The sequence below is a fragment of the Panonychus citri genome, unplaced genomic scaffold, assembly GCF_014898815.1.
Source record: "Panonychus citri isolate SS breed McGregor unplaced genomic scaffold, ASM1489881v1 Contig00007, whole genome shotgun sequence".
NCBI lineage: Eukaryota > Metazoa > Arthropoda > Arachnida > Trombidiformes > Tetranychidae > Panonychus > Panonychus citri.
The window spans coordinates 1-26,984 of NW_026515412.1; the positions used below are offsets into that span (position 1 = coordinate 1).

General features: G+C 31.5%; 8 protein-coding genes across 14 annotated transcripts; 3 read left to right on the forward strand and 5 right to left on the reverse strand.

Moving 5' to 3' along the window:
- Positions 1–392: 392 nt before the first annotated feature.
- LOC128388970 (remodeling and spacing factor 1-like) lies at positions 393–5,616 on the reverse strand. Its single transcript, XM_053348455.1, has 7 exons — positions 4,747–5,616; positions 4,378–4,562; positions 4,077–4,276; positions 2,527–4,001; positions 2,321–2,421; positions 2,130–2,234; positions 393–2,059 (listed from the first exon to the last, which is right to left on the reverse strand). The coding sequence occupies exons 1-7, from the start codon at positions 4,946–4,948 to the stop codon at positions 962–964; spliced, it is 3,366 nt and encodes a 1,121-aa protein (XP_053204430.1). The 5' UTR covers positions 4,949–5,616; the 3' UTR covers positions 393–961.
- A 196-nt stretch (positions 5,617–5,812) lies between these two features.
- LOC128388978 (GATA zinc finger domain-containing protein 13-like) lies at positions 5,813–10,019 on the forward strand. Of its 7 annotated transcripts, XM_053348499.1 has the most exons (7): positions 5,936–6,880; positions 6,966–7,436; positions 7,606–7,826; positions 8,350–8,452; positions 8,642–8,767; positions 8,846–9,093; positions 9,164–10,019. In XM_053348499.1, coding segments are annotated over exons 5-7 (543 nt in total). In that variant the 5' UTR covers positions 5,936–6,880; positions 6,966–7,436; positions 7,606–7,826; positions 8,350–8,452; positions 8,642–8,766; the 3' UTR covers positions 9,458–10,019. The 7 variants fall into 7 exon arrangements, 3 of the variants coding, with proteins under 3 accessions (XP_053204467.1, XP_053204457.1, XP_053204474.1); XM_053348492.1 differs by having other exon boundaries at positions 5,933–6,880; positions 8,350–8,761; XM_053348482.1 differs by having other exon boundaries at positions 5,934–6,880; positions 8,350–8,767.
- Positions 10,020–10,660: 641 nt separating this feature from the next.
- LOC128389050 (alpha-(1,3)-fucosyltransferase C-like) lies at positions 10,661–13,248 on the reverse strand. Its single transcript, XM_053348562.1, has one exon. It carries the CDS (start codon positions 12,758–12,760, stop codon positions 11,243–11,245), a length of 1,518 nt encoding a protein of 505 aa, XP_053204537.1. The 5' UTR covers positions 12,761–13,248; the 3' UTR covers positions 10,661–11,242.
- A 241-nt stretch (positions 13,249–13,489) lies between these two features.
- On the reverse strand, positions 13,490–14,302 carry LOC128389057 (uncharacterized). Its single transcript, XM_053348569.1, has 2 exons — positions 14,108–14,302; positions 13,490–14,026 (listed from the first exon to the last, which is right to left on the reverse strand). Exons 1-2 carry the CDS (start codon positions 14,202–14,204, stop codon positions 13,776–13,778), a joined length of 348 nt encoding a protein of 115 aa, XP_053204544.1. The 5' UTR covers positions 14,205–14,302; the 3' UTR covers positions 13,490–13,775.
- A 2,889-nt stretch (positions 14,303–17,191) lies between these two features.
- Positions 17,192–18,203, reverse strand: LOC128389020 (peptidyl-prolyl cis-trans isomerase-like 3). Its single transcript, XM_053348531.1, has 3 exons — positions 18,045–18,203; positions 17,619–17,899; positions 17,192–17,535 (listed from the first exon to the last, which is right to left on the reverse strand). The coding sequence occupies exons 1-3, from the start codon at positions 18,120–18,122 to the stop codon at positions 17,406–17,408; spliced, it is 489 nt and encodes a 162-aa protein (XP_053204506.1). The 5' UTR covers positions 18,123–18,203; the 3' UTR covers positions 17,192–17,405.
- An 8-nt stretch (positions 18,204–18,211) lies between these two features.
- On the forward strand, positions 18,212–19,094 carry LOC128389030 (uncharacterized). The gene is made up of 2 exons (XM_053348541.1): positions 18,212–18,372; positions 18,458–19,094. The coding sequence occupies exon 2, from the start codon at positions 18,493–18,495 to the stop codon at positions 18,949–18,951; it is 459 nt and encodes a 152-aa protein (XP_053204516.1). The 5' UTR covers positions 18,212–18,372; positions 18,458–18,492; the 3' UTR covers positions 18,952–19,094.
- Positions 19,045–21,941, reverse strand: LOC128389041 (uncharacterized). The gene is made up of 2 exons (XM_053348553.1): positions 21,167–21,941; positions 19,045–19,730 (listed from the first exon to the last, which is right to left on the reverse strand). The coding sequence occupies exons 1-2, from the start codon at positions 21,491–21,493 to the stop codon at positions 19,686–19,688; spliced, it is 372 nt and encodes a 123-aa protein (XP_053204528.1). The 5' UTR covers positions 21,494–21,941; the 3' UTR covers positions 19,045–19,685.
- A 2,888-nt stretch (positions 21,942–24,829) lies between these two features.
- LOC128389009 (palmitoyltransferase ZDHHC16-like) lies at positions 24,830–26,888 on the forward strand. The gene is made up of 4 exons (XM_053348520.1): positions 24,830–24,992; positions 25,191–25,894; positions 25,963–26,244; positions 26,338–26,888. The coding sequence occupies exons 2-4, from the start codon at positions 25,475–25,477 to the stop codon at positions 26,707–26,709; spliced, it is 1,074 nt and encodes a 357-aa protein (XP_053204495.1). The 5' UTR covers positions 24,830–24,992; positions 25,191–25,474; the 3' UTR covers positions 26,710–26,888.
- Positions 26,889–26,984: the final 96 nt, after the last annotated feature.

Sequence of the window (26,984 nt, forward strand, 5' to 3'; positions counted from 1 at the left end):
ATGAATTGTCGGTCTCCCCTTTTTAGTTGGACGAAGTACTTATGGACCATCTCTTGTCTGATATGGACAAACGTTCAGCTCGTGTGGATGATTAGGGAGCATTTGAAAGATGCGGTGGCCTCAAGCAGCGGCATTTCCTTGGCCTGCAATCGGTCGGTTGAAGAGATTAAGTAAAATGCTAAAGAGGAAATGTCATCATCTCCTTGTGGATTTCGATCTGTCTCATTTTGATTTTCCGAGAGATGAATTATCATCGTTGGTTCTTACTCGAATTACATTCAGATGAACTGTCACTTCAATCGTTTCCATCACCACCAGAGTCATTTAATTGATGAAATGTTCATGATCTGAGAATTTCAATCACAAAAATTAAATAGAAACAATGTGATTGATTAAATATCATATTCGAAAAGAATTTATTGATTATTTAAATCGGCATAGAATTGGACTCAAGTTTCCTTTATAAATTTTTCTTTTATTCTTTCAAGTCAATTCTTTGACCTCGAGATTGAGTTTTGAGCTTTTTCTTTAAGTTTAAACAAACAATTTGTTTAAATGTTGCCTTGGATTGTTGTAAAATATTCTTTGATCAATTAATTTTATAAACTCGATTAGATTTGGATTTCATTATCAATATTAATAATAATAGTTCATTATACAAATTTTATTATTTTGCTTTCGAGTTAAATTTGCCCGTATGATCAATTTAGGCTCGGCCTGAGAGATGATGATTTCAAGTGGAAAGTTTGTGCGAGTAAAGGAATAGTAGATTGTGTTATATAAAAATCGATGAGCAGTTAAATGTGATTACATGAATGAATTAAAATAAGTCTCATCGTGTAAACAAATAGATTTCATTTAACTTTACTTATCGAGTGGGTTGTTAACTTTATCGCATGCACTTCCTTAAATCCTGTACAGAGCTACTTTGATGTTCCTCACACACGCGTTGGTGTTTTAATTAGACATCGTCATCGTCATCATTTTCAGTCCATTCTTCATCACTTGTATCTGAACCGCTCAGTTTACGTTTTTTACTTGTTTCATATTCTTCCTCCTCTTCGTCTGATGTAAACTCCTTGTAACTGACACGTTTTCTAGCTGCGGTTCTAGTTCGAGATCGTCCACCAGCTTCATATTCACTGTCATCAGAATCAACGACAAAATCGTCTCGTCGATATCCTCCTTTTTTACTTCCTCTGACACGTCTACCTTTAGATTTTTTTGATATTCTAAACTTTTTCCAAGAGCCGTTACTTTCTTCTTCTTCTTCGTCTAAAGATTCTTCCAAAGTTTCTTCCGACGCATCTTCTACTTCGGTATCAGATCCACCTTTGAAAGATTCGTCCGAATCGTCCTCTGAAGGAGCTTCCAGGTCGTTTAAACGTCGTTTTTTCGCTTGTCTTCTTACTTTTTTTCGCTTCTGAGGCTCAAAGTCAGAATCTTCATCAACCACCTCTTCTTCCTTTTCTTCTTCATTGTTAACTGGTTCTGCTTTCTCATCCACTTCAGGTTGCACGAGATCTTCTGATTTTGAGTCTACTTCATTTTCGATATTAAATTGTTCTGGTTCCATTTCGTTCTCCTTTTCTTCAGCTTCTTGTTGTTTCAAGGCTTGTTCGATCGTAGCCATATCTTTACCTCTTGATTGACCGAAAGGTACATCTTGTGGCACTTCATCGTAACCTTCATCTTGGATAGCTGAATTAATCATTGCATCGTACTCAGTAAATTGATAACTGATCTTTTTACGACTTCTAGCTGATCGTAATAATAAATATTCACTTTCGTCACTTTCTCCATCTGACTCATTATCACTTCTTTCCATATCAGATTCTTCATCAGAAAATCGTTTAGAATATTTTTTAACCGGTTTTTCTTCGTATTCTCTTTCTTCAGTCGATTTCCTGTGGTTTTCAACGGGCTTGGGTTTGAAAAGTTGGTTCAGACTAAGTTCTACTTGTTTCAATCGTTGTTTACGCATCTCTTCAAGTTCCTTCTTTTCGAGAGCCTTTGATAAAACTTCAAAGCGCTCTTGTAGTTTTTCAATTAATAGTTTCTGTTAAAATTAAATGATGAAAAAAAAACGTTAGAAAATACAAAAATTGATATAAATTTTGGTCACTTACATTTTCACATGGTGGACAAAACCAATCCCCTTCAGGAATTGACATTAGTGGAGGCCTAAGGCATGCAGTATGGAAACCGACGTCACATTTGTCACAAAGAAGAATCTATAAAAACGAGATCATTACAAAGGTAAGTCTTAATGTAATTAAATAGCTGAAATAGTGATTTGGTCAAAAATACGATAACTAACCCAATCTGGATGGTCATATTTGCCACAACGTTGACAAGGTGTATCATCATTAATCTCTTCTGATTCACTACTTGACTCTTGGTCGGGAGCTTTTTCTTTGACTGTAAAAAAGGTAAACAAACATTACGATTAAAATAAAGTCTTGATTAAAAAGCTAGACCATTAAAATTTTAAATAGAAAATCCATCTCTTGGGTTTAGATTTACCTTTTTTAGCTGTTCTTGCTCTTTTGAGAATAATTGGTTCAGCATCAGGCTCAGGTTCTTCGCAAGCGAATTCGTCTTCATTTTCATCAAATTGGAGTATTTCGTCTTCTTCTTCTTCTATCTCTTCTTCCTCTTCCTCTTCACTCGGCTCACTCGAAGAGTCGGCACTATCCCATGGACAGCCTTTCTTTCCGGGGATTCCTTTCTTCTTCTTTTTTCTTTTTTTCTTAGATCGATTTTTTTCGGAAACTTGATCACTTTCACTCGAACTTTCTTCAGTATTGTAACTGCTTTTTCGAGAGTCTTTACTTTTGAAGCTATCACAGCTATTTTCCTGAGATTTAACTTTATTTGCTTGCATTTTCTTTGCCATTTCTTCTAGATGTTGTTGTTCCCGCTTCACTTTCTCAGCGAGTTCAGCATTTTTCTTCTCCTGAAGCGCTTGTATCCTACGACTTTGACGTTTGATTGGTTGTGGCGATGGAGATCTTTCGGCATTTTCGATAATTTGAAGCTCTGGAATTGAGACCCTACGACCTCTACCCCTACCAGCTCCTCCCCTCCCTCTACCACTTTGAGGTTTTGCTTCAATTGGAACTTGTACTTCGGTTGCATTTTGACTCTCTGATTCAGATTTTTCGTCAAAACTTCGATTATTTTGGTTTTGTGTTTTTCTTCCTCCTCTTCTTGATTTTCTTCCTCTTTTTTTACTAGAAAATGTCGATCTTGATGGTGTTAAATCTTCATCTTCACTTTGCTCCTTGTTTCCTGATTCTTGTCCATTAGATGCTTCAATTAAATTTGTGGATGGCGAAGACTCGAGTAAATTGATTGGCTTTTGTTCATCAAGATCTTCATTTGTATATTTTGATGAGATAGGTTGTTGGAAGCTCGAACAAACTTGATCTAAGAGTTGATTGCATAAATCTGTTATATCTTGAAGGTTCACTTCCAAATGCTTTTTTTGTGATGAGAATTGATCTTTAGTTGATATTTTGTCTAAAAGGTTATTGAGAACTGTATGAACTTCGGAGTCGATTTCAGCGGGGGCACTTGATTTTTGGAAGTTAATGTCTGGTAAGAAAAGTTTAGGAAGTTGATGACTTTGCTGTTTACAATCTTGACCGATTGATTTTAAATCAATTTTAGAAAGATTATCATTTTCTGATTCACTTTTCACGATGCACTGGGTGGGATGATGATTATCATGAGATAATGTCACTTCATCTTTAATGTAATCAGTTAATTCACTAGAGTTTTCACTTTTCAATTCTTCAGTGGGAATAAGCTTTTGGTCGAATGAGAAAGTGGACCTTTCTTTTTCATATTGTTCATCTTTTATACTGTTGATTGGAAAAATTAAATTGCTATCATCATTTTCTCTTGTATGCTCGCTCGTTGGTGTAGAATCTTTAAGTTGGTCAAGAGTTTGTGTTTGTAGGCTTGAGATTAAAAACTCGAGATCAACTTTATTTCTGAAGAAAAAAAAGAAAAGAAAAGAAAAATAAATTAATGGTTCCAATTAAACATCAAAAGCTATTCAAACTTACTTGCAAATAAGAATCCAAGACTTTTCATCATCCGGCTCTTCGCGGTAAAGTCTTAAACAAAATTCAGAATCAAGTTGAAACCAATATTGGTTACCATGAATATCCCTTCCTATGGGAGCCAAACGGAGAGATTGAGCTTCCATAGCATTGATACCGGTTTTAAATTTGGCATTGTAATCAAATTGAGCTTCAAGGAGATTCTAAAATAACGAGTAACAGTGAAACAGTAGGTATAAAAATTTTGTCACATAAATTGTCAGATAACCAAATTAAAGAGACGAAAAAAGGCTTAAAATCTCACCTTGAAAGCAGCGAGTCTGATACCGAGATTGACATTTTTGTATCCATATCTTTCGAGTTCCCAAGCATCGACATTAGAATATTCTGAGATAAATTTAACTAATGCTCTTTCCCATTTGTCCCGTTGAATATATTTACGTCTTTTTCTGAGAAGTTTAATGTGTAACTCGACTAATTCTTCTGGAGCTGTAAAGAGATGATAAAAAAAAGAGAATAATTAATAAATAACGTAATGATACTTTCCATGTATTGAAAGAAAAATGACAGGAGAAAATAATTTGAAGAAATAAACAACATGTATAAGTCCCAGAGAATATGTAATAATAAACACACAAGAGAATGAGAAATGCATCAAGAGTTATTAACTTACTTTTCTCATTGGTTTCTAACATAGATTTTAATTGGGCTATGTCCAAATGTAGATCAAGAGATGAACCAAATTGTTCAATGAATGAACAAATAACTGCAAAATTAGGATCACTTTCACAGATTGGTATCTCAGTGGTATCAAGTTTACTCTCCACTTGTTCCAATTTGACAGGAGAATTCATGTCTACATCAACACAAGCCATGATTGTTTAACGAAAAATAAAAAATAAGATTTACAATTGACAGATGAAAGATGACAGCTAATTAAATTAAAATGATGGTGATGATCATGAACACAGGGTTAACTTGAAAAAATTCACTTTATCACCTCTCTCTCTCTCTCTCTCTCTCTCTTTCTCTTGTTTTCTTTAATCTCTGGGTCAGGGGTTGGTATTGATAAATAAATTGCGAGATCTTTTTCTTTGCCCCTTGGAGAAAATTTTATATACACAAGGTGACGGGTTTTCTTTTAGTCGCCAAAAAAAGCCAAATTCTCGGTGGTAACTCTAGAGACACTTGAATAATTCACAATGTAAAAGAAAAAACTGTGAATTTATTCTGCCGACAAACAAAAAAAAAACATGAGAGAAGAAAGAAAAATGTAAAAAAAGAAAGATAGAGAAAGAGAGCAAATGAATTAAATGAAAGGTAAAAGGAAAGTAAAAAGAAAGAGAGAAAGAGAGACAGAGAAACACAAACAATAAATCCTTTTATTTTTTGGATAAAACTCTTTGATTCTTTAAACTGCTAACAGACGAAAAGAAATTAATTGTCCAATGATCATTGATAATGAGTAAATTGTTCATATTGTCAGGATAAAATTTAAAATAGATCAATACAATTAATGAGTAATAAAAAATGATAAAAATTTTCTTTCCACTTTTAGAATACAAATTTTATTTAGAAGAAATAATTTTCTCTTTGAGAAAAATACGTCATCAGCCAATTAGAATTCATCATAATATGGAAGCGCCTTTTTCGAATTGAGAGAAGAGAATAAAATTCAAATTCTATTGATAATTTTTCTTTTCTTTTTTGTCCTCAAATCCAATTAATTCTCAAACAATTTGTCATCTCTAATCTTGTAATTCTTTAATTAATTGACAAATATTGAAATTCTCTTCTTCTTAATTGTGACCACCCAATCATTTAGATTATTTTCTCTTCTTTCACTCCAATAATCAGCTGATAATCTTTAAAATAATCTCAACGTGTTTGCTTTTTTTTGATTGTCTTTTTTTTTGCTTGTTAATTGTTGATTGTTTTTTTTAATTATTTATTCATTTTGTTAATTGTTTTCTCTAATTGTTTGTTTTCTGCATTTTGCTTTTATTCTTGTTGCACTTGGACTTGTTTCTGTTTGGTTGTTGTGTTAATCTTTTTAACGTTGTGTTGAAACCTCATTGTAATGGCTTCTGATGCAATTAGGGTTTATCGTCATGCCTATTTGAAAAGTGCTGAGATCGTTGATACTGAATATAATTTACTAATCCATGTACAACCTTTACACCATTTAATCGCCTCTCTATGTGGCTCTCACCTTATCTGGAAGGTGGAAACACTATTACCCACCCTTACCCGGCATCCGAGGATGAGTCAGGATCACGTTTTCCATATAATCTGTTGCCTTATGTCAACCGAAATGAGTTACAATCTATTTAAACTAAATGACATTTGGTCTTTTCTATTGAAAAATTTTTTCCAATCCTGTTGTATTAAATATGAAATTCTAGCCGATTTCATGACCAACCTTATTGGCAATGGTTTCTACAAGGAGGCCAAAAGTGAATACAATTCAGTTTGGGCAAAAAGGACCATGACTTATGTAACCGAAGACATTTTTGAACAAATTGCCAACTCTTGTGTGGCTCTTTGTGATTATATGGTTTGTGTTGATGAATTAAGCTCTTCATATCAACCATCACAACAAAATTACATGATTTTGGATCAAGTTGTTAACATTTGGAAAACAATTCTAAAAAACAAACCCGGTCCTTTAGATTTTTTAATTCCTCGTATTCTTGACATTTATATTCATAATAATGAGATTGATGAAGCTCTCGAATGTCTAATTGCCTACAAAGATCTTAACAGTGACAATTTAAACGCTTATATTTACATATTCAAGTTCTTAGGTTTGTATTTGTTTTTTTTTCCTGTTTTTCTCTTCTCGAAATGTTTCTAATTCATCTTGTCTTTTCTTATTTCTTCCATTTACAGTAAAATATAAAAAAGCCGATCCAAAATCAGAGAAAATTATTGAGGATTGTTTTCATAAAGTTGCTCAACTTTCACCTTGTTCACCTTTAATCATTGAAATGTTGGATTACTGTAAAGTTGGTTCTCGTTATACTTGTACTATCCTCATGGAATTTGTTGATTTCTTTCATAACAAAGAAAATCTTGAAGCATGGAAAAAGTTGTGTATTCACCTTGAAAGATTGGACATTTTGGAATGGGATACAATCAAAGAGTCTTACAAATCAATTTATTCGAGTTATTGGCCTGAATATCATTGGAAATCACTTGAATCTCGAGAATCATCTGAGTTATTAGAATGGAAAGAAAAAGTTTATCAAATGTTAGTCAGTAAACCGAAAAATCTAAAGCATAGAAAAAATTCTTTCAAAGTACCATTTCGTCAGAAGAAAATTAAATACGAAGAAAAAAGATAATTTAAAGACAATCAAGGTATGAAATTAAATTTTCTATCAAACAAATTCGCTCACAATTTGTTCATCTTCTAATCAGAAATAGAGGATTTGCAAATCAATTCTAATTTGCATGCATCTTAAAATTACTAATTAATGACTCAAAAAATTTCTTTGCTAATTGTTTTTCTCTCTATTCATCTCTTTAGCATCCAATCGACAATCTACAAACTGTAACAGTTTAACTGTTACTTCAAGTTGGACTTACAAAACTTATCGCTCAGGTTACCTGTTTGTTTCCCTCATTTTAACCATGGTAACTGAGTGACCGGGAAATGTCAACATATCACCACCTTCAAAGGAGGAGGAGGAGGAAAGAGACAGAGAGAGGAGTCGATAGACTCGGAAGTAATACAGAGAATAGCCAAAGGTGGGATTATTAAAATAATCATTCTAATAACAGGAACACAGAGAAAATAGAAAGAGAGAGAGAGAGAGAGAAAAGAAAGAAATTGGAGGTGGACAAGGAAGAAATAACAGAATTGGTGGCAATAAATAGGGAGAAAAAAGAAAACTGATTTACCTGTAATTTACCTGATAGTCCATTCTAAATGTGAATAACCCTTATCGTTTTCTTATATTCTTCAAGTGATTATTTTTTTTTCTTCTTTCATCATTATCATCATAAACATCAGAATAATATATTCATCTATTGATATATCATCTACATGCACACTCACAAATACGAGCCAAAGGTGGAAAAGAATAGAGATTTTTTTTTTCTTTTTCTCCCTTTTCTTTTTTCTACTCTTTCAATATTTTTTTCATCTCTTTCTCTCCCTCTCTCTCTCTCTTTCGTGTTGCTCACTCTCACAAAATATATTACCTTTTGTTTATAGATATTTTATCTAACTCAATTCAATAATTCAATTCGTCTTATTTTCCTTTACCAGATTTGATTACCTCTTGATCGGTGGATTTTGTTTCTCTCTTATTGTTCAACCAATTCTGGTCTCAATCAAAGTTTTTTAGTTGATTTATTTTGTAATTCGCGTGGTAATTACTTAATTTAATCAATTTCCTTTTTTTTTGTGCATCGTTCACCAAGCGGATTAATCAGTTACAAAGAATTGGTGAAACTTTCTCAATATTCTTAAAGTGAAACTTTTTGTTCTTGATTTAACTTTTAATTTTGATTCATTGTTTGCTACTCGGATTTAATCACACAAATGGGTTGTGGAGCAGCAAAAGCCACTCAAACATCAGAAGGACCTCAAAATAGTATCAATGAAAAGAACAAAATTCTGGACTCAATAGCCCAAGAAGACAATAATAATAAAGTATCCGATCGACCACCAACTCCAGGTAACAGTGAGTTAAATTTTTCAACTTTTCTATCGAATTAGATTTGGTCCGTTTTTGATTGTATTGTCTTTTGTTTTGTTCTAGTGCCCAAACCAGTTGCATTCGAGATACCAATCGATCCATCGGTGACCGATGGCGGCGGAGATGAAGAATCAATTGTTAAGAAACATCCACCAAAACGATTGGCACGATTAGAGGAGCAAAGGGCTTCGATTCCGACAGTTGATGATATTAAAGAAAAAATAGCGAAAGCGGAAGAAAGGAGACAAGAAATAATAGAGGAAAAAGTTGCTAAAGCTCGAGCTGTTCAGGCCAAAGCTCAAGGAGAAAAGGTAAATGACCGAAATTATAATATATTGATGAAATTTGTAATTTAATTAACTAATTGTTTCCATCTTACAGTCTAGTCAAAAAAGTAGCAGTAGTGATGATACAACAGGTTCCAATAGTAATAAGAGTGAGGACAAAAAAACTACTGATGAATCAAAAGACAAAGCCAAAGAAAGTGATGGAAATACTAATGATACCAATAATAATGACACAATTAACAGTAACAATTCAAATTCAGTTGATAAAAACAGCACCAATGGTAAGGATAAAGTGGAAACCAAAAGCAACGATTCTAAAAGTGATGATAAATCTAATGACAGTTCATCAAAAGAAGCAACATCAATTAAGGATAAAGTCGATTCTTGAAGAGAAATCAAAAACAATCAATTGATTCTTGAGCTCTCGGACAAACAATTTCAATCAACTAATATACTTAATCAAGGATTATTACAATTATTATTATCAATATTATTAATACCTTAAATTGATCAATCATTTTCATTGTGTACAGTATTTGAACAGTTTTTTTCATCTCCTAACCAAGTCAATTGCCTCCTTTTGAACATTAACCCCAACTACTAATTAATTATAATAATTACGACATTTTTAAACTTCCAAGTAATTTAAAATATCATGTTGATAACTATGAACTCCCAGGAATCAGGATAAACTTTTATTATAATTAGACAATAATGTCTCTTGAATGTGCGTGAGACAAATATCATCAACATTAATGATGATGTTTATGATAACCATAAACGAGACAAAATTGATGACAACAATCAACGAATTTCAAGCGAAAAAAAATCAAATTTAATCGTAACAATTAAACGAAAATAAAACTCCCTTTGTAATCTCATACTAAAAATTTTTTCCATTCTTGTCCTATTAAAATAATCATTTCTTTTTTTTTCCACAAAAGAATTAACTCTTTTTCTAGACAATCAATTACTTACAGATAATTAAGCAATCCATTGACAATTTAAATGTCTTCTTACAGTTAATCACAATCAATAATCGAGAGAAAAAAATTCGATTCTCTTTGTTTGTTTTCCATTTTTTTTTCCAAGAACTTAAATCATTAAGGTTTTTGTTTCTCTCTCACTCGCTCATTGATTAGTGAGAAATCAAATTTAATCATTGGTTAATTTTCTCAATGAAATTGGTCACCATTTCCTACTAATTAGAATAACTAACCAAATGATCAATTGATCAGAAAAAGTAATCACAGTTAAAGGGATTGATTGAGATGGAAAAAGGTAACAATCGGACAATAGCGTTGGGGAACAATTTAAGTTACTAACAAGACTTTTGATTGATTTCTCATCTAATGATTAACATTAACAATCGATTTTTTTTTCTCTCTCTTCATCATCAATTGATATTATTTATCAATGGAAATATAATATACATTTGATTGTTGATAATCTATTCAGTTAACTTCTTATATTTCTTTCTCACTCTCAGTTAATCAATTCTGTGGACATTTTTCTCGGAAGGAGAAAATATTATTTTATCGTAATAATTTATTCGTAATAATAATGATTAGAATAAAAAAAATATTATCAATCGATATGAAAGATTTTACCTTTTATTTAAATTGATCCAATTTGTTGGCCAACAATTTAGATACAGAGCACATTTTAAATATTAACAATATACTTGCTTTTTGATCAAAAATATTGACAAGTAATTGCTTTAATCCAACATTAATAGGAACAAATTAATTATGATTGTTTGGATGTTAACATTGATTAGATTTGGTTGTTGTTTTCAGTTAATTTAGGATTTATATGAATTACAGGAAGTATATATGTTTTATCAAAATTGGAAGTTTAAATTGTACACAAATTTTATTGACTCAATTGTAGACAATTAGTTAATAAGTTAGATGAGTGGTTAAAGATTGGTCTTGGGTTGTGATTGATGATGAGGGAGATTCAATCAAATTTGATTACGATCAACTCGATAGCTGGTTATTGGTGTGATTGTGATTGTGATGAGGTGATGAAAATTAAAAGTTTTGATGGTGTTTTTAACTAATACAATAAATCATTTGGATAATATATTCAACAGGAGCATCTTTGTTCAGATGGGAATAAATTTATCAATTAAATTAATGGGAAATGATTAGAGGGAGATGTTAATTGTTCAGGGTGATTTCCATGGGACTAATTTGCCGTCCATCCAGCGTTTACATGGTGCCTCTTCAAACCACCATTCAGATAAATGATCCCACGTTTTAGTTGATTGTTTGGGTTGATTGAGAGCTGAACAAATTTTACAACCATAATGAGAGTATGTTTGATAATGATATCGTTTCCAATTAAAGTAAACATCATATTCCTCTGGAGTTTGAATCAAATGGACCAGATAATCAGCCAATTTGGCTGGGGAATCGTAAGAAAGAGCATCAATATAAGAATTAGGTGGTGCTATTCGAGAGTAATCAGCACCACCGAAAACAATTGGTACAATTGGATAGTTCAAGATTGAGAAAAATTTCTCTGTTACATAATCGGGACACAATGAATTCTCAAAGGAAAGGTAGAAATAATATTTTTGGCTCAAAGTATCGTAACATTGATCGGACATTTTCGGCAAACAGGTAAGGTTACCACAGGTTCCAAAGATATCAACGCGTATGTATTTCTTAAGCTCATCTACATAAGATTCGCGATTTGAAGGTGTTTTACAATTTGAGACAAACCAGGCGACCTTTCCAGGTCGATAATGGTTAATGGATAACTCGGGTTTCACCGATTCGAGCGGAAGGAAAACTGGAGATAACGAAAAGTCCGAATCGAGGCGATAGGTAACAGTCCAGTTAATCAACCCATTGAGAGCGGCTACTGGTTGGAAGACGGTGTGAGACGGTGATTCGTGATTAAGATAAATCCATCGCTGTTGAGGATCTCTGGTTCCTGTTGGTAAATCAGAGGTTTTTATATCTGCTGAATGAAACATCAGAGCATCAGCTTCATGATAAGAATCACGATTAGATGTGAATTGGCAATTAGTGTAATCACAATTAGACTGCCAGTTTTGGATGTAATCCTTGGTTTGGAAGAAATCAGTCCAAAGAATTATCGTAAATTCCTTTGATTTGGAAGCCAATTTAGCTTTTTCACCAATTTCGAGCTCATTTTCTAGTCTAATTTGTGGTTTACTTTCTGGTCCAATTTCTGGTTCAATTTCTGGTTTAATATCTGGTTTGTTTTCCTGGAGGTTTACCTTAGGTAACTCTACTGGTTTCTCATTGGTTTCCTTGGATTCAGATTTCTTTTCATCAATGAAACCATCTTGTAAAATTTGGGAAACATTTAGTTGATCAATTACAATTGAAGATTGATCAGATTGGTGGATTAATGATTTATCCTCATCATGGACAACTAAATCCTCTTCCATTTGACTCTGAATGGGTTCATCGGGTATAACTGGTTCTCCTTTGCTTATTTCTTTCATGTTATTGTTATTATTTTGATCATCAACAACATCTTCAACTACCATTGGATTTTCACTGCTTTTCAATTCTAATGGTTCGGAAATGAGAGATGCAGGTAATTGGGGAATAAGATTTGTCCGTTGGAAGATGAATTGAATCAAGATGAATATTGTTATCACGAGAATGGACATTGCCAGTAAGATCTTTGATCTTTTCTTACTCATTATGATTATTTCAATATGGAGACACAGTGAGATAGGAAACAGAGGAAAATAATTTAGATGAATCAACCCAATCAGAGGTAATTAGAGGCACTTCTAAGGGTCACCAGTCGATGAGAGTGGGAATTACACCTGAGGAAATTGTTAACTGTCCATTAATTAAATCACATGGAAAATAAGTAACACAAAACAACGTAAATTGATGATAGACAATCGAGAACTTGTTTACATTGATGGTTGAGAAGAGGAAAAAGTTACAGCTGATCAAGACCTTTGTTCATTTCAATCTGAATGTGAGAATAGATTAATTGAAGAAACTGTTTAATTGTTCAACTTGATTATCCGATATTTACATGTGAACAATGTGGATGTTTAATTAGTTTAGTTTGTTTAATTTTCTATTGGAAAATTTTTATTATTTGTAACTGTTAATGATACGCATCAAGTGTGGCACTTTCAATCTTGAACTTTCACCTTGATTTTGGACTTGGATTAGTCTTTAAACCTGCTAATTAAATACAAATCGAATATGATAATTAACTGAATTACTATTGAAATTTTTCTCATGAGTAATTTGGCTGATTCACTAAATGAAATTCTTAGATCCTTAAGGAATCGAATCGAAAACGAAATTTGAGTGTCTTCGAATCCTTAGTAAGTTTTTCGATCTATTAACTTGCGAAAACTGTTCAAGTTTTTTGTATCGACTGTTAATTGTTCAATTCGATTAGATTACAATCAAAATAGTTCTTTTATTCTTTTAATTTTTCCAAAAGAGTACATTAATTGTAACGAACAGAGAAGGAAAATATTTAATTAGGATAATTTGATTGTCGACGAGATCTTTTTCCGTCTTCTTTTTAATGAAAAAAAAAGTTCTGAGTGTTGAAAGAGATAAAGAAAACCGGAAGAGTGAGAAGGTGAGGAAGTAAACAGGAAACAGATAATTAGACAAGATGAATTAAAACCTGAGTATTATGAGTGAGAATCAAGAGTTTTTATCAAATGGTCAATAAGTTTATCCATGGTATCCACCTGATCGTGAACCACCACCATAACCTCCTCGTGATCCACCATGACCACCACCGTAACCTCCTCGAGAACCTCCACCGTATCCACCTCTGGATCCACCACCGTGTCCACCACCGTAACCACCTCGAGATCCACCTCCGTATCCACCTCGAGAACCACCTCGGTGTCCACCACCATAACCTCCTCTAGATCCACCACCGTGTCCGCCACCATATCCACCTCGTGAGCCACCATAAGCTAAGTAAAAAAAAAGATTAAAACAAAGAGAAAATTAAAATTTAAATGGAAACAATTTAGAACAATTAACTAATCACTTACATCGAGACTCAGCGGCTTGAAGAGTATCCTCTTCACCGTAAACTGAGGCGACGGTTAACATGACGATAAGAGCACAGGCGATGATAAAAGTCTTCATGGTTGATTAGGAATAGAAATTGATTTCTCAAAATTAAGAATAGAATTAAATTGTTCAAGTTAACTGTTGATGGTTAGAATTGAATCTGATGAATTTCAACTGAATTTCAATCTCTTTTTATACTAAATCCAAAGTCTATTAATCTTTTCTCACCCTCGTCATCAATTCTCTCTCACTCACTCACTCACACTCTCTCTCTCTCCCCTTCGCACCATTGGAGATAAAAATGAACGAAATCAACAATTAGAATTGAATTGCGACCCTGATTCATCCTAATTAACTCCCGCCTATTTGTCCTCTCTTTCTAATTCTCTTTCTTTTCTTCCAATTTCACCTTATTCCAGTTCTCCCTTCCTCTTATCTTCATCATTCTCATCCTTTTGATTGTTCATTGAATTAATTTTTCGTTGCTGTAATTATCATATATTAACATTGGTGAGAATCACTGATTAGCTTGAGAACTAAAGAAACAAGGAAACATTTTTAAGAGAGTTAATCATCAATAATTAACTAATTGTCTTGAACCATTAAACCTGTTTACTAATTTTACCAATAACTTATATTTGTTTTCTATTGTTGATTAATTCATTTTTTTTCTTTTTCTCTTTAGAACTTTTTTCTTCTTAATATCTTCTTTTCTGGTTTTACCTCTCTCTCTCTCTCTCTCTCTCTCTCTCTCTCTCTCTCTCTCTCTCTCTCTCTCTCTCTCTCTCTAATTTCTTCCTTGGTCAGTTGATTGCTTCTTATTAAATTCAATTACGATAAATCGGACAAGGTAATTTTTCGCAATACTTTTAAATCGTGATGATTTATTTTTAATTATCCTCAAGCCCTTTAATCATCATCATCGAAAAAGGTAACTTCATATTTACACTTCGATAACAAATTAGGCCTCCAAATCTTTGTGTTCACATTTAAATCTTCATCTCAATTGACTATTTGTTGTCCAAAACTCATTAGAGTTAATTGTTCTATGGAATATCTAATCATCTTCGATTTTTTCGATTTCATCGGTCCTTCGATTAACAAACTTCGCCTACATCCCAACAACACCAACGCCGTTACTTGACCAGTTGAGAGAATCAAATTAACAATGGAAAATAATGACGATCATCTCTCGAACTGTCCAAGGTCAAATCAAGATATTCTTCAATAGTCCTTAATCAACAATTAATCAGCAATTAAGCTTTCAAGATGATTTTAGTTATCATTTCTTTCGCCTTCTTACAACATTAACTTAATTTCAATGACATTCGACTATTTATTTACCTATTGCTACCTTTAAATAGCTTCTTTTCATTTGGTCAACAATTGGAAATGATTAATAATCGAATCGAAAATTTTCAACTGACCTTTACATTCATTATTATCGGCAATTTAATTGAATTTTAATCGACATTGATTTGGATGGTCAGTTTCTCTTTCAGTAAACTTTTGACCATTTGTTTTGTTTTCCATGTCAAACTTAGTGAAAGTTTTTTCTTTCATTATTATAAAGACAATTAATGTTGATTTGATCGGGAAAAAAAGTGGCCTCATCAAAGTTTTACCATTGAATAAAACGATGCTAATGATTTAACTACAAATAGAAGACGATTGTTATGTTATAATCAACATCATTAACCCAAAGTAATCAAAACAATCAAAGGACAATCAGGTAATATAATAATTGTTACTTTCTTAGATTGAAATTCATTAATACAAAAAAAAGATACAAAGATTATAAATCAAGATAATTACAACAACAACAATTAGCGAGAGTTAAAACCTTGGACAGGAAAACTATTCCTTAAATTGGTCAACCCTTGAAATAGAAACTAAATTAAACTACAATTAACTAATCAAGATGAAAAGGAAAGAGAGAGAAGATTAAAATGATAAACAATAGTGTTACAATTAAGGAGAAATATTCTTTTCTCTTTTTTGATTGTTATTAACTTAAATTTTCTGTTAATTTCGATTAGTAACAACAAAATGACCACTAATTATGACCACTCAATTTGTATTTTTCTTTACAATTTAAAGTTTCATCTGAAAAGTGAAAGTAAACAATTTCGGCCAAGGTTGATGCTAAAAACTCACCTTCACTTTTGCTGATTCAATTGTTGTTATTTTGATGATAATTAACTTGTCTGGACCAATCAAATTAACTAAAATCAAATAACGAACAATATATTATCTTGTTAATGATTAATCAAAGATTAGTTGATTTATCCGAAATTAACAATTGATTGGAAGAAGAAATGAAAAGTTAACAAATTGTTAAAATTTTCACTTTTTCGAAAATTTGATTTTTTTTTCTCGTTCGTTTCGTGTTTCAATTCATTGCCATTGGAATTAACAATTAATCAATTGCTTCTAATCGAACTATATTTATATTCTTATACGATATTATCGTCATATAACTGATGTAATCAATTTAATCTTTTAATTACTTTATTCTTCCTACCTTGTTAACTATTTGATTACTTTGATTATCTTTTGCTACTTCCTTGAAGACCTAATCAATTGAACTTGATTGCAAGATCATCATCGTTTTATTATTATTAATTTTTTTATCGTTCATTCATATATATGGTTAATTTTTTGTTTCTCTTAATTGTAAACACTAAATGAAGGTCGATTGAGAAAAAAAAACAACGACGATAATATAAATTTTATATGAAGAGCGATTAAATTGTTTATAACAATTAACAGAAACAAGAAATTTACTTTATAACAAGTAATTTGTCATATGAATAAAAAAAAAATATTAACAACTTATTCAAATCAACATGATGATAATTTAAATAATTAAATATTTGTTCTTGACCAAATTGAATTGAAAGTTTTCATTTCAAAACAATCAAATTAATCAAATTTGAGTAATTTCTTAATCCTCGAGATGATTTCATGTTAAAGACTATGAATTAACCTCCTCATTTAATTCAATAGGCAATTATTCATGAAAAGAGATTCAATTAAGTTCAGGATTATCATGTTGATGATTAACGATTAAGAACTTGTTTATATTGATGATTGAGAAGAGGAAAAAGTTACAGCTGATCATTGGACCTTTGTTCATTTCAATTTGAATGTGCGAATAGATTAATTGAAGAAACTGTTTGATTGTTCAATTTGATTGTCCGATATTTGCATGTGAACGATATGGATGTTTAATTAGTTTGATTTGTACTTTGTTCATATGGAAAATTGTTATTGTTAACCTGCTAATGGATTTGCATGAATTGTGACACTTTTAATCTTGATCTCGATTGTGGGTCGATATTTTTTCGTATTATTAACAGGAATCTTTTCCAATGCATCTAAAGTATCAAATCCATCAATTACTCTGAAAGAGATCATCAAAATGATTAGTAAATTGTTTGTTAGTGTTGCGTGACATTTACTGATATGGTAAAGGGTAATACTCACTTTCCAAATATTGTGTACTTCATATCGAGATGTGATTGTTTATCATAAGTGATAAAGAATTGAGATGCATTTGAATTCGGTCCACTATTGGCCATGGAAACGATTCCACGAACATTATGAGTAAGTGAATCAACTAATTCATCTTCAAATTTTCCTCCCCAAATAGATGTTCCTCCTTTACCAGAATTCGTTGGGTCACCAGTTTGAACCATGAAACCTTTGATATTTCTATGGAAAAGACAATTATTGTAATAATCAGAAGCACAAAGGGCCAAAAAATTCTGAAAAAGAACAACGAAAAAAAAAACAAAAACAATTAATGTTATTTAAGAAAAGTAAACAAACCGAATCAACAGAAAAACAATAACATCAGAAATCATTGATTCTAAAAACAAAAAGAAAACAAAGAAACCATTTCAAAATTACCTCACATGTTTTCGGGCAAAGGTCACAGAACAGTTCGATCTTTAAATCACCCAAATCGGTGTGAATTGTCACCGCCATAAAAATAGAAACAAATTAAAATAATTAACAATCAACCCAAAGAAAGTTAAACAACATCAAGAGCAGAAAAAATTATCAGTGAAAATAAGCAAATGTTATTTTCACAAAAGTCGCTATTCAAATAGACTTTGTTTTGGTTCAAAAATGTGAGAATTTGTTTTCCAACAATCAGTTAATTGTAATTTTATTTCGTTTTTAACACAATTTACTATTAATTTAACCGGTGAACATTTACCTTTACTAATTTAATGTAAGTATTTTGATTTTTAAAGTCGATCAAAACTCTAATTTCATTAAATCTTTTTGTTCTCTGTTTTTTTTTGTTCTCATCTCAGTTTGACTTGTAAAAGTCAGTAATTAGTTAATCGTAATGTCTGATACTGGCAATAATCCAAGTCGTTCTAGGAAAATATTCAATGTAGCTTTAACTCTTATACAACCACCCGAACCTCGATTCGACAAAGAATGGCCGAAAAAACCACCTTTCTGGCAAATCTATGGAACTCCGGTCACTAAGATTTATTGGAAAATGATCCTAGGGTTTGGTGCTTTTTCTGCTTTTCTGATGGGTGCAACGGCTTATATTCAACCCAAGGTTAGCTTAGGAATTTTCGATCGATATTTTCTTCCGGAAATGTTTTACACTGGTGAGCAAAAGGAAAAATGGATTGAACAACAATATGAAAGGTTAGCTTTTCCGCCGATAACATATGATTCCTACACTCGAGATGGATCATTCGAAGAGACCACAAAACAATATCGAGAAAGATTGGAATCTCTAGACACAGCCTTGAATTCACAGAAAGTTTTCCGATCCGCTGCTTTATAAATTGATAAAATTGTTCTAGAAACTGTTAATTCTTATGTATAATAATACTATAATTAGTCTTGTAAGCATCTTGATAAATAATCACATGGAAAATTGTTCAATCATTTGAATAGCCATTCAGTTGATTTTACAATGAAAATCAACATTTTATTATTTTTCTGTTTATTGTATCAAATTACAATACATTTAAAGTAAATTACTTTCGTTTTCTCACTGAAAATGAACACAATACAAAACAATAATTACTCTAATAGATTAATTGTTGTCCCATAGAAAATACATTTCAATTAATTGTAACAGAAAACGAAAAAGCGTCTATTACAATTGATAATTAGCGCAATTTAATCGTATAATAAGAGTTGCAATTAGTTTAAGTTCAGTAACTTGTTTTTTTTTTTGCTTAACGAAAAGAAACCAAATCAATCATGATTCTTAACAATTAATTTTACGCAAAATTAAACTCCAAGATTTTAAAATTAATTCACAATTTGAGGCAAATAAAAGTAGATTAGTTTTCCTTATAACTGTTGACATAGCGATTAGATTATGATCAATGAAGAAATGAGATGATAACGATTAAATTTTGTATCGATAATCATTGATTATGAGCAGATTTTGTGATTATAAGAAATATTGACAATCCAATCAATCCAATTGATTAGCATTAATTACATAGATGATCCAGAAAGACGAGAACGATAAATGTTACACTTTGGCGTTAATCTTAATCCATCCTATTGAAACTTTTCAAATCCACTGAAAAAACTGCTTCCTGCAAACTGAATTAACAAAGAGGAAAAGGAAAAACAATTGATTAGTTGAAGATTAATTAGAGAAAATTAAAAGTTACGTCATTGTATTGATTGATTGTTGATAAAAAAAAGGATTTAGTGTCAATCTACTAGAGAGACAAAATTTCAAGTGGATCAATAGGAATGAGAAGATGAAGAAAAGGGTTTCCTTTCGTAAAAAGAAAGAGATTATCTTCCTCTTAGGATGATGAGAATGATGATATTTACTGAAAGGATGTGGAGCATGATTCCTGAAAATTCATCTTCTAGTGCGTGGGTTTTATTTCCTCCTCTTATCTTCATCTCTCTCTCTCTATTTTCCACCCTCAATGTTATTTCCTTCATCGCCCTTTGAATATCTGAACTTTAGATTATAACGGTTTCATTTATCATTAGATTATCATGGAAAAATCAGTTGAAACCTTGACTTTACTTGGAAATTAAATTGTTGTTGTTACTCGTTCAATGTCAATTGTTATGAGACAGAGAGAGAGAGAGAGAGAGAGAGAGAGAGACAGGGAGAGATTGAGTTCTCATGGTGGTAGAAATCATTAGGAATCATAATCACAATTCTAATCATTTGGTTTTCCACCATAAATCATTGATCTTCATGGTGATAAGACTTGATGATTGTCCATCATCATGAATAGTTGATTGTTTATGTTTAACATGATCATTAAAACGGAAACTGTATCTTTTTCCGTTCTATTATTATTTACCCACCGCCCAAGAAATTAACCATCGATAATCAAAACTAAATCAATGATCAAAACTAAATTAGGTTATTCAACTGTGAACACAAACAAATTATTCAAATATAAATCAATCCTGATGCTTATATGATGATGATGAATATAAGACAAGTAAATCATTGGAGATTACAATATAAATAAACAGAATATAAGTTTGAACTAAAAACTACAATCAGAATGAAACAATTAAGCTAAATTTTACAATTACAACAACAAACCGCTAAAGTAAATAAACAGAAACGATAATTATAATAATCACTTGAAAGTAAACCAAATTTAGATAGAGATGAAAATATAATCAGATTAAAGTAAATGAAAGATAATTATTGACTCATGAACCATAATAATCAATAGACAATCAAACAGGGGACCTAATCATAAATCATCATATTAACCATAAATCCATAATTAATATTAAACCAACTGATCAATGATGATGACATGGGATGTAATTTATTTATCTGTTTATCGTTGATGTAAAAATCAATAGTTAATGTCAACAATATGTTCAACTCAGATTATTGATTAGCTTTCATGTCTCAACAATCAACACATAAACATCACTCACAGATTGTTAATTGTTAACACAATTTATCTCAATGAACCATCAAAATGAATTAATAGTAAACAGCAACATTGTCAACAATCAACGAGAGATTGTCATGTACTTACTTTATAAAGAAGAATATGATCAAAAGACGATTGGACATTCGTTAGGTGCTTTTTGGCCAATTTTTTGAGATCTCGAAAAACCCGATTGACTGATAATGAGGCGGATGAATATTTGGCTCGTTTCGATTTCGACAAATCTTGTTTGAATTCTCGTCTTAATCGGGCGATTCTTTCCTTTTCCTTGTCTCGATTATCCTTTTTCACCTTAGCAATTATATCAGCATCGATATTCAGATTGGGCTGGTAATTGTAATAGTAATTAGAGTAAACAGTTGATGTAGAATTCAAATGTTTCTTAACCACATCCTTAGAGTCTAAAGGTAACATTTTCCTTTTTTTTTGTGTCGAATTTTCGATTTTAAAAACGAAACAATTAACTCGCAAAAGAGGCTGAAAAAAGCTTAACGTAAAGGGAAATCACAACAAACACTCAGTCGGTTTGTTTATCAATTCTTACCCGGAAAGTATATAAAGATGAACACAATATCGAAAACACAATTAGAACTCAGAATGACAACAATTTTGTTAGAATATCGATTTAAATCTACAAACACTTACAAACGAACAAAATTAAATCTTTCATTCATCATCTTCCATTCACATCACCTTAGTCTTTTCTATTCTCTAGTGAAAATAAGCATCTCATCGACTCACCGGCCTCTTGCTCTCTCTCTCTTCTCATTCTCTCTCTCTCTCTCTCTCTTTGAGTCGTCTCTCTTTCTTTTCTTACAGAGAATATCATTTTCTCTCTTTTCTCCCGCTTTCTCTCTTGTTCCACCACCACCCTCCCTGTCTCCATCTTCCACCCCACCTCTTCCTCTCAAATTCAACGGACTTTTTAAGGCTAACCCAAGATTCAAACTGAAGAGAAACCAAAATCCGTTGAATTGTCTGGTAACCAATATGTTCATTATTTATTATCAACTAACCTTTTAAATTTTAACTCCAACTGACAAACTGAATTTAAATTGTTCACCATCAATAACAACAACAAACATTGTAAATTATTATTATTACGTAAATATCACTAATCATTTTCATTGATAATTATCACTGAATTGATTTCATTTCTTTTATTTCATGATATTATTAAGTGTCAACTGATTCTTGATACTAACCAGATGAAATCAATTGTTTATTATCACATCAAACTAATATCAACATTTAACAAATTGACATTGATTATTAGATTAAATGATGAAAAGATTATATTCACGACAATTAAAATGACACAAAACAAATTAATAAATCACAGTGTTGATTAAACGACCAAAGGAAATAAAATAATTGTTCCCACAAAAAAAGTTGACATTTAAATTTTCAATTCTTGTTAGTTTATTTTAATTGTGATCCATTTTTTGTGGGTACAATTATCTTAACCCTGATTGATCTAGATAACAATTAGATGAATTTCACAATTAACTGATATTCACAGAGGAAAGAAACACAATCAACTAATCATTTAAGAATAAAAAAACTCTTTTTAAATTGTTAACCAGAATCTTCATTGATACTGCTCATTGGTTTCTCTTTTCATTTCTCAGTTAATTGTTGTAATTATTTCCATAACTGTTAATCATCTCTTTTTCTCTTCCTAATTGTGATAATTAAGGTGAATTTTCACTCCTAAATGATACTAAACTAAACTATTAAAGTACAATTTAGCTCAACTCAATTTAATTAACAAACATGTACGAAACAGTTAAGATGTTGGATTGTCTCGCAAGGGTGGAAATTAATTTTTCCCATTAAACCATTAATTAACCATTTGAACACCTTAATAGAGTCTCAACTAATCAATCAACTTAAACAATTACCAAGTTAGTATTTTAATCAATAGAATCACTAATCAATAGAGATCATCTGAATCTATCAATAATCATTCACCATCTAAATGATAGGAAGATTGTTTTAAATTTTAAAAATCAGTACAATTGAAAATGAAATGATTACTTTTTATTGATTATCGGTTCATCATCGGAACAATTAACAGATTGGTCTAATGAAAAGATTCTTATTGAAGAATTAGTTGGAATGGTATTTTAGTTGCATCTTTTCAATGGTAAACAACTTTGTTTCTTTTGTCGGGTTAAAGTGACCTAAAGGACCAGTTTACAATGACCAATGTCCATTGAGAATTGGCCTTACCTTACCAGAATCTTCCAGAATGAACCGATTTGAAATTAAGAATCTCTTGTGAAATTTCATAGTAACAATTAGAATCAATTGCAGTTACAGTGATACGATTATCATTGTTACTGAATAAATTAGAGATCCTTTGAACATAATCATGATTCAATTAACTTTTAGCTAATCAATTTTAACTAATACAATTGTATTGGTTTATCCATCTTGTTTGTTACCTTAATAAGCTTGATAAGCTTAATTAGCGTTTCAAAGCTCGAAAATGAGATCATCGCTCAGACCGATGGCTTTAATTAGCTACTATGATTCCAATTAATTGGCCCAATATAAAAAGAGAGACACTTTCCAAGATTGGTCAGTTTAATTTTCTATCACTTTCAATCCAATAAAACTATCAAATTATAATTTCAACACTTGTAATTAGCCATCATGTCCAATCCTAAATTTCATGTCGATATGATATTTATTCGTGAAAAGTATACCGATGAATTACTTTCCAAGGTACCACCGGTTAGATTGTACCGATTAATGGATCTGTTTCTGGTGAGTGTTTACTTAATTTTTCGTGTCATCAGTAAATTCTAAATAGTCAATCGTTTCTTTTATTTGTGTTATTAGGTACAAGGGAAAAAGTGTCTCAAAGAATTCATGAATCCAGAGACTGGTCAAGCATTTATGAAGCTGACCCCTAGTTATGATATAACTATTAACACCGGTAAGGGATTGGCTCCGACGGATCTCACTTTTGGCCGATTGACCTGTTTACTTGGAGAAATCAATCGTCGGGCTTTCATAGAGTAAGTAAATTAACCAAATGAAACAAATTAATAACATTTAATGTGAACATTAATTAATCGAATTTTTTTTCTCTTTTTAATATTTAAATCTCTTTAGGAATGGGAATTGTCTCTCAACCAGCTTATCCAAGTATGTGAAACCGGTGGAGGACATACAAACGTTTTTCAAATCGTTTCTCCACCATGGTGTCCATTTCTCTTGGGACTTGGAGGACAATAACGCACCGGTTAATCAATACATTTACTTGGCCATAAAAACGTTGGACCTGATCTTTGTCAACATTGACCGAGCCAAGACAAACCAACCGTTTCTTTCTCGGGCCTCAATGTTGCACATCATCCCAAGTGATAAAAAGACATGGTCTCTAGACCTAATTAAATACATTGGTGTTGACCGGTTAAGTGATTTTGAAAAGGCCCACAGGAAATTAATCAAACAAAAATTGGAGTTGATCCAATTTAATGTGGCCGATTTAAAAATCACCGGTAAAGTTATCTACATTTAGATAACCTAAGTCATAACACCAATTGTATAAAAATAAAAACGTTTTAAGACCGGTATTAAATAAAAATGTTTCAACCGGTAAAATAATAAAAATTTAATCAATTATTTCATTTAAATATTAACCAAAGACGTTAAGAAATTAACAATTAACAGAAGCCTCCATCTATGAGATCTTTTTATTACCAAAATTTGTTTCCAAGAGAAACAGAAAAAGTGATTTTGTTTATTTACTTTTCAACTGATGTCGATTCTTAATTGTTACCGGTTTCCATTAATCTCTTTCTTAGTTGTTGTTATTTAATTTTAAATTTTTTGGTCATTACTTTAAATGGAAACTTCATGTTTAGACGATTTAACTCAGATTAGCTCTTCAAGCATCGTAAGTATAAACACATTTACTATTGTAATGATTCAATTACAGATTTCAATGGGAATTCAAATTTAATTTAATGATTTTCATCGTTAAACTGTCGCTCGGTAATCTCAAGTTGATTTGGATCAATTTTCCTCATTGATTTTTCTGCTCTTTTGCTTATTTAATCTGTATTTGGATTTTCTATTCTCTTTCTCTATTTAGATGTCTTGACTTCAACAATGGTAATGGTCAGTCCAACTCTTGGAACTACATGTATTAATAGATGATCCGATTTTTTGGTCTTATATTCTGGTCACAAATTCAAGGTTACAAAAACAATTTATCCAATCGGAAAAGATTTGTAATCTTTCCTGTGCCCTCATCACTTAATCAACCTTGATGGATTTACCCTCATCTCCACAAATATCAAGTTCATTTCATTGAACATCGACTTCAAAGGAAATCATTTTTTTCTATCATTTAAATTATTCCAATTATCAGTATTAATGTCAATCGGATTGCGATTAGCGTCACGATTGCTTCTCTTTTTCAAGAAACGCTTAATTTCACTATGGAGCGTTCCTGTAACGAGAGTTTCCCGTTTTTGGTACATCACAAAATTGACCTTGAAGAGTTTATTTTATAATCATCATTTGGACTTTGGTTATGCTGCTGATACCCTTTTGGAACCAATTTTCTGGTTCGTTGATCATTTCACCTCTTCCTTGGGACCTTTTTTCGTTAGTATGGTCATCATTTTCTTAACAATTTTCGTGGTCATCGCTTATGCAATTGGTTTACCTTGGTGGTGGAATCAGAGTGTACCCGTTACTCTATTAGCTTTAACCATTGGAAATTATTTATTAGTCAATGTCATTTTCCATTATTACATGGCATTAACTACTCCTCCTGGTCAACCACCTCATGTAAGATTTACCTTAATGGAAAATATTGAATTTTTCTATTCTAAATTAACTCTTCTAATAACTTACAGGATCGTTTACTTATTGAAGTCGTTTCGATATGTAAAAAGTGTATGACACCAAAGCCTCCACGAACTCATCATTGTTCAGTCTGTGATAAATGTATTCTTAAGATGGACCATCACTGTCCATGGCTCAACAATTGTATTGGTCATTTTAACCATCGATTCTTTTTCTCTTTCTGCTTTTTTACTTGGCTTGGGACTATTTTCGTTATGATTTTCGGTTCTTTCATCGCATATGAACATTTCTTTCTAACAACTGATGATCATCTCGATGTTTCAATAGAAAAGGTAATTTTTATCATGCTAACTATCTTTATGATCATTTAATTACAACGTTAATGTTTTACTCCTTAATAATTAATCTCTTCTCATTTGTCTCAGACCAAAATCTCTAAGGAAATAACTAAAGATTCCTTATTGGATTCGGTGATAAATAATTTGGCTTCCATGAAAAATGGAGCAATCATATTTGAATTGCTTCTTACTGTTGGTGTTTTTCTCGCTATCGGTGCTCTTGGTGGTTGGCACGCTAAATTAATCACGAGAGGAGAGACTTGTGTGGAAACTTACATTAATAAAAAGGAGAAGGAGAAATCACTTAAACAGAATACAAAGTTTATCAATCCCTACGACAAAGGTCCCAGAGAAAATTGGAAAATATTTCTTGGTCTAAATAGATCGGACATAAGTATTAGACACATTCTATTACCATCTAAACATTTACCATTGGATGATGGACTTCGGTCACATTAACGGAAAAATCAACTTTACGATTCAATTAATTGTGCCATCAATTCACAAGAAAACAAATCTACATGTATAATCAAACCTTTCACATGCCCAATACTTGGCTGTTTTTTATGTAATCAAGTTAATTTTATATAAGTTTATTCTTCTTCCATATTAAATAAAGTTCATGGATTAACAAATTATACCGTGACTTTTTTACTCCAACACGATTTCAATCTAATTTAATCAAATTTAATTTCATTAGAGTAGAAAGACATCACTAATCTGTTAATTGTAAA

Bases quoted from the DNA above. Each gene is read 5' to 3' on its own strand.
- LOC128389050 (XM_053348562.1), bottom strand. From the start codon at position 12,760: ATGAGTAAGAAAAGATCAAAGATCTTACTGGCAATGTCCATTCTCGTG.
- LOC128388970 (XM_053348455.1), bottom strand. From the start codon at position 4,948: ATGGCTTGTGTTGATGTAGACATGAATTCTCCTGTCAAATTGGAACAA. The intron at 4,002-4,076 runs GTAAGTTTGAAT...TTTTTTCTTCAG, and splicing joins TCTTGGATTCTTATTTGCAA to AAATAAAGTTGATCTCGAGT. The intron at 2,235-2,320 runs GTTAGTTATCGT...TCGTTTTTATAG, and splicing joins AATATGACCATCCAGATTGG to ATTCTTCTTTGTGACAAATG.
- LOC128388978 (XM_053348482.1), top strand. From the start codon at position 8,626: ATGGGTTGTGGAGCAGCAAAAGCCACTCAAACATCAGAAGGACCTCAA. The intron at 8,768-8,845 runs GTGAGTTAAATT...GTTTTGTTCTAG, and splicing joins ACCACCAACTCCAGGTAACA to TGCCCAAACCAGTTGCATTC. The intron at 9,094-9,163 runs GTAAATGACCGA...TCCATCTTACAG, and splicing joins CCAAAGCTCAAGGAGAAAAG to TCTAGTCAAAAAAGTAGCAG.
- LOC128389041 (XM_053348553.1), bottom strand. From the start codon at position 21,493: ATGTTACCTTTAGACTCTAAGGATGTGGTTAAGAAACATTTGAATTCT. The intron at 19,731-21,166 runs GTAAGTACATGA...TTGTTAATTCAG, and splicing joins ATCATATTCTTCTTTATAAA to TTTGCAGGAAGCAGTTTTTT.
- LOC128389009 (XM_053348520.1), top strand. From the start codon at position 25,475: ATGTCAATCGGATTGCGATTAGCGTCACGATTGCTTCTCTTTTTCAAG. The intron at 25,895-25,962 runs GTAAGATTTACC...AATAACTTACAG, and splicing joins CTCCTGGTCAACCACCTCAT to GATCGTTTACTTATTGAAGT. The intron at 26,245-26,337 runs GTAATTTTTATC...CATTTGTCTCAG, and splicing joins TCGATGTTTCAATAGAAAAG to ACCAAAATCTCTAAGGAAAT.
- LOC128389030 (XM_053348541.1), top strand. From the start codon at position 18,493: ATGTCTGATACTGGCAATAATCCAAGTCGTTCTAGGAAAATATTCAAT.
- LOC128389020 (XM_053348531.1), bottom strand. From the start codon at position 18,122: ATGGCGGTGACAATTCACACCGATTTGGGTGATTTAAAGATCGAACTG. The intron at 17,900-18,044 runs GTAATTTTGAAA...GTTCTTTTTCAG, and splicing joins TTTGCCCGAAAACATGTGAG to AATTTTTTGGCCCTTTGTGC. The intron at 17,536-17,618 runs GTGAGTATTACC...GATCTCTTTCAG, and splicing joins AAGTACACAATATTTGGAAA to AGTAATTGATGGATTTGATA.
- LOC128389057 (XM_053348569.1), bottom strand. From the start codon at position 14,204: ATGAAGACTTTTATCATCGCCTGTGCTCTTATCGTCATGTTAACCGTC. The intron at 14,027-14,107 runs GTAAGTGATTAG...TTTTTTACTTAG, and splicing joins TCAAGCCGCTGAGTCTCGAT to CTTATGGTGGCTCACGAGGT.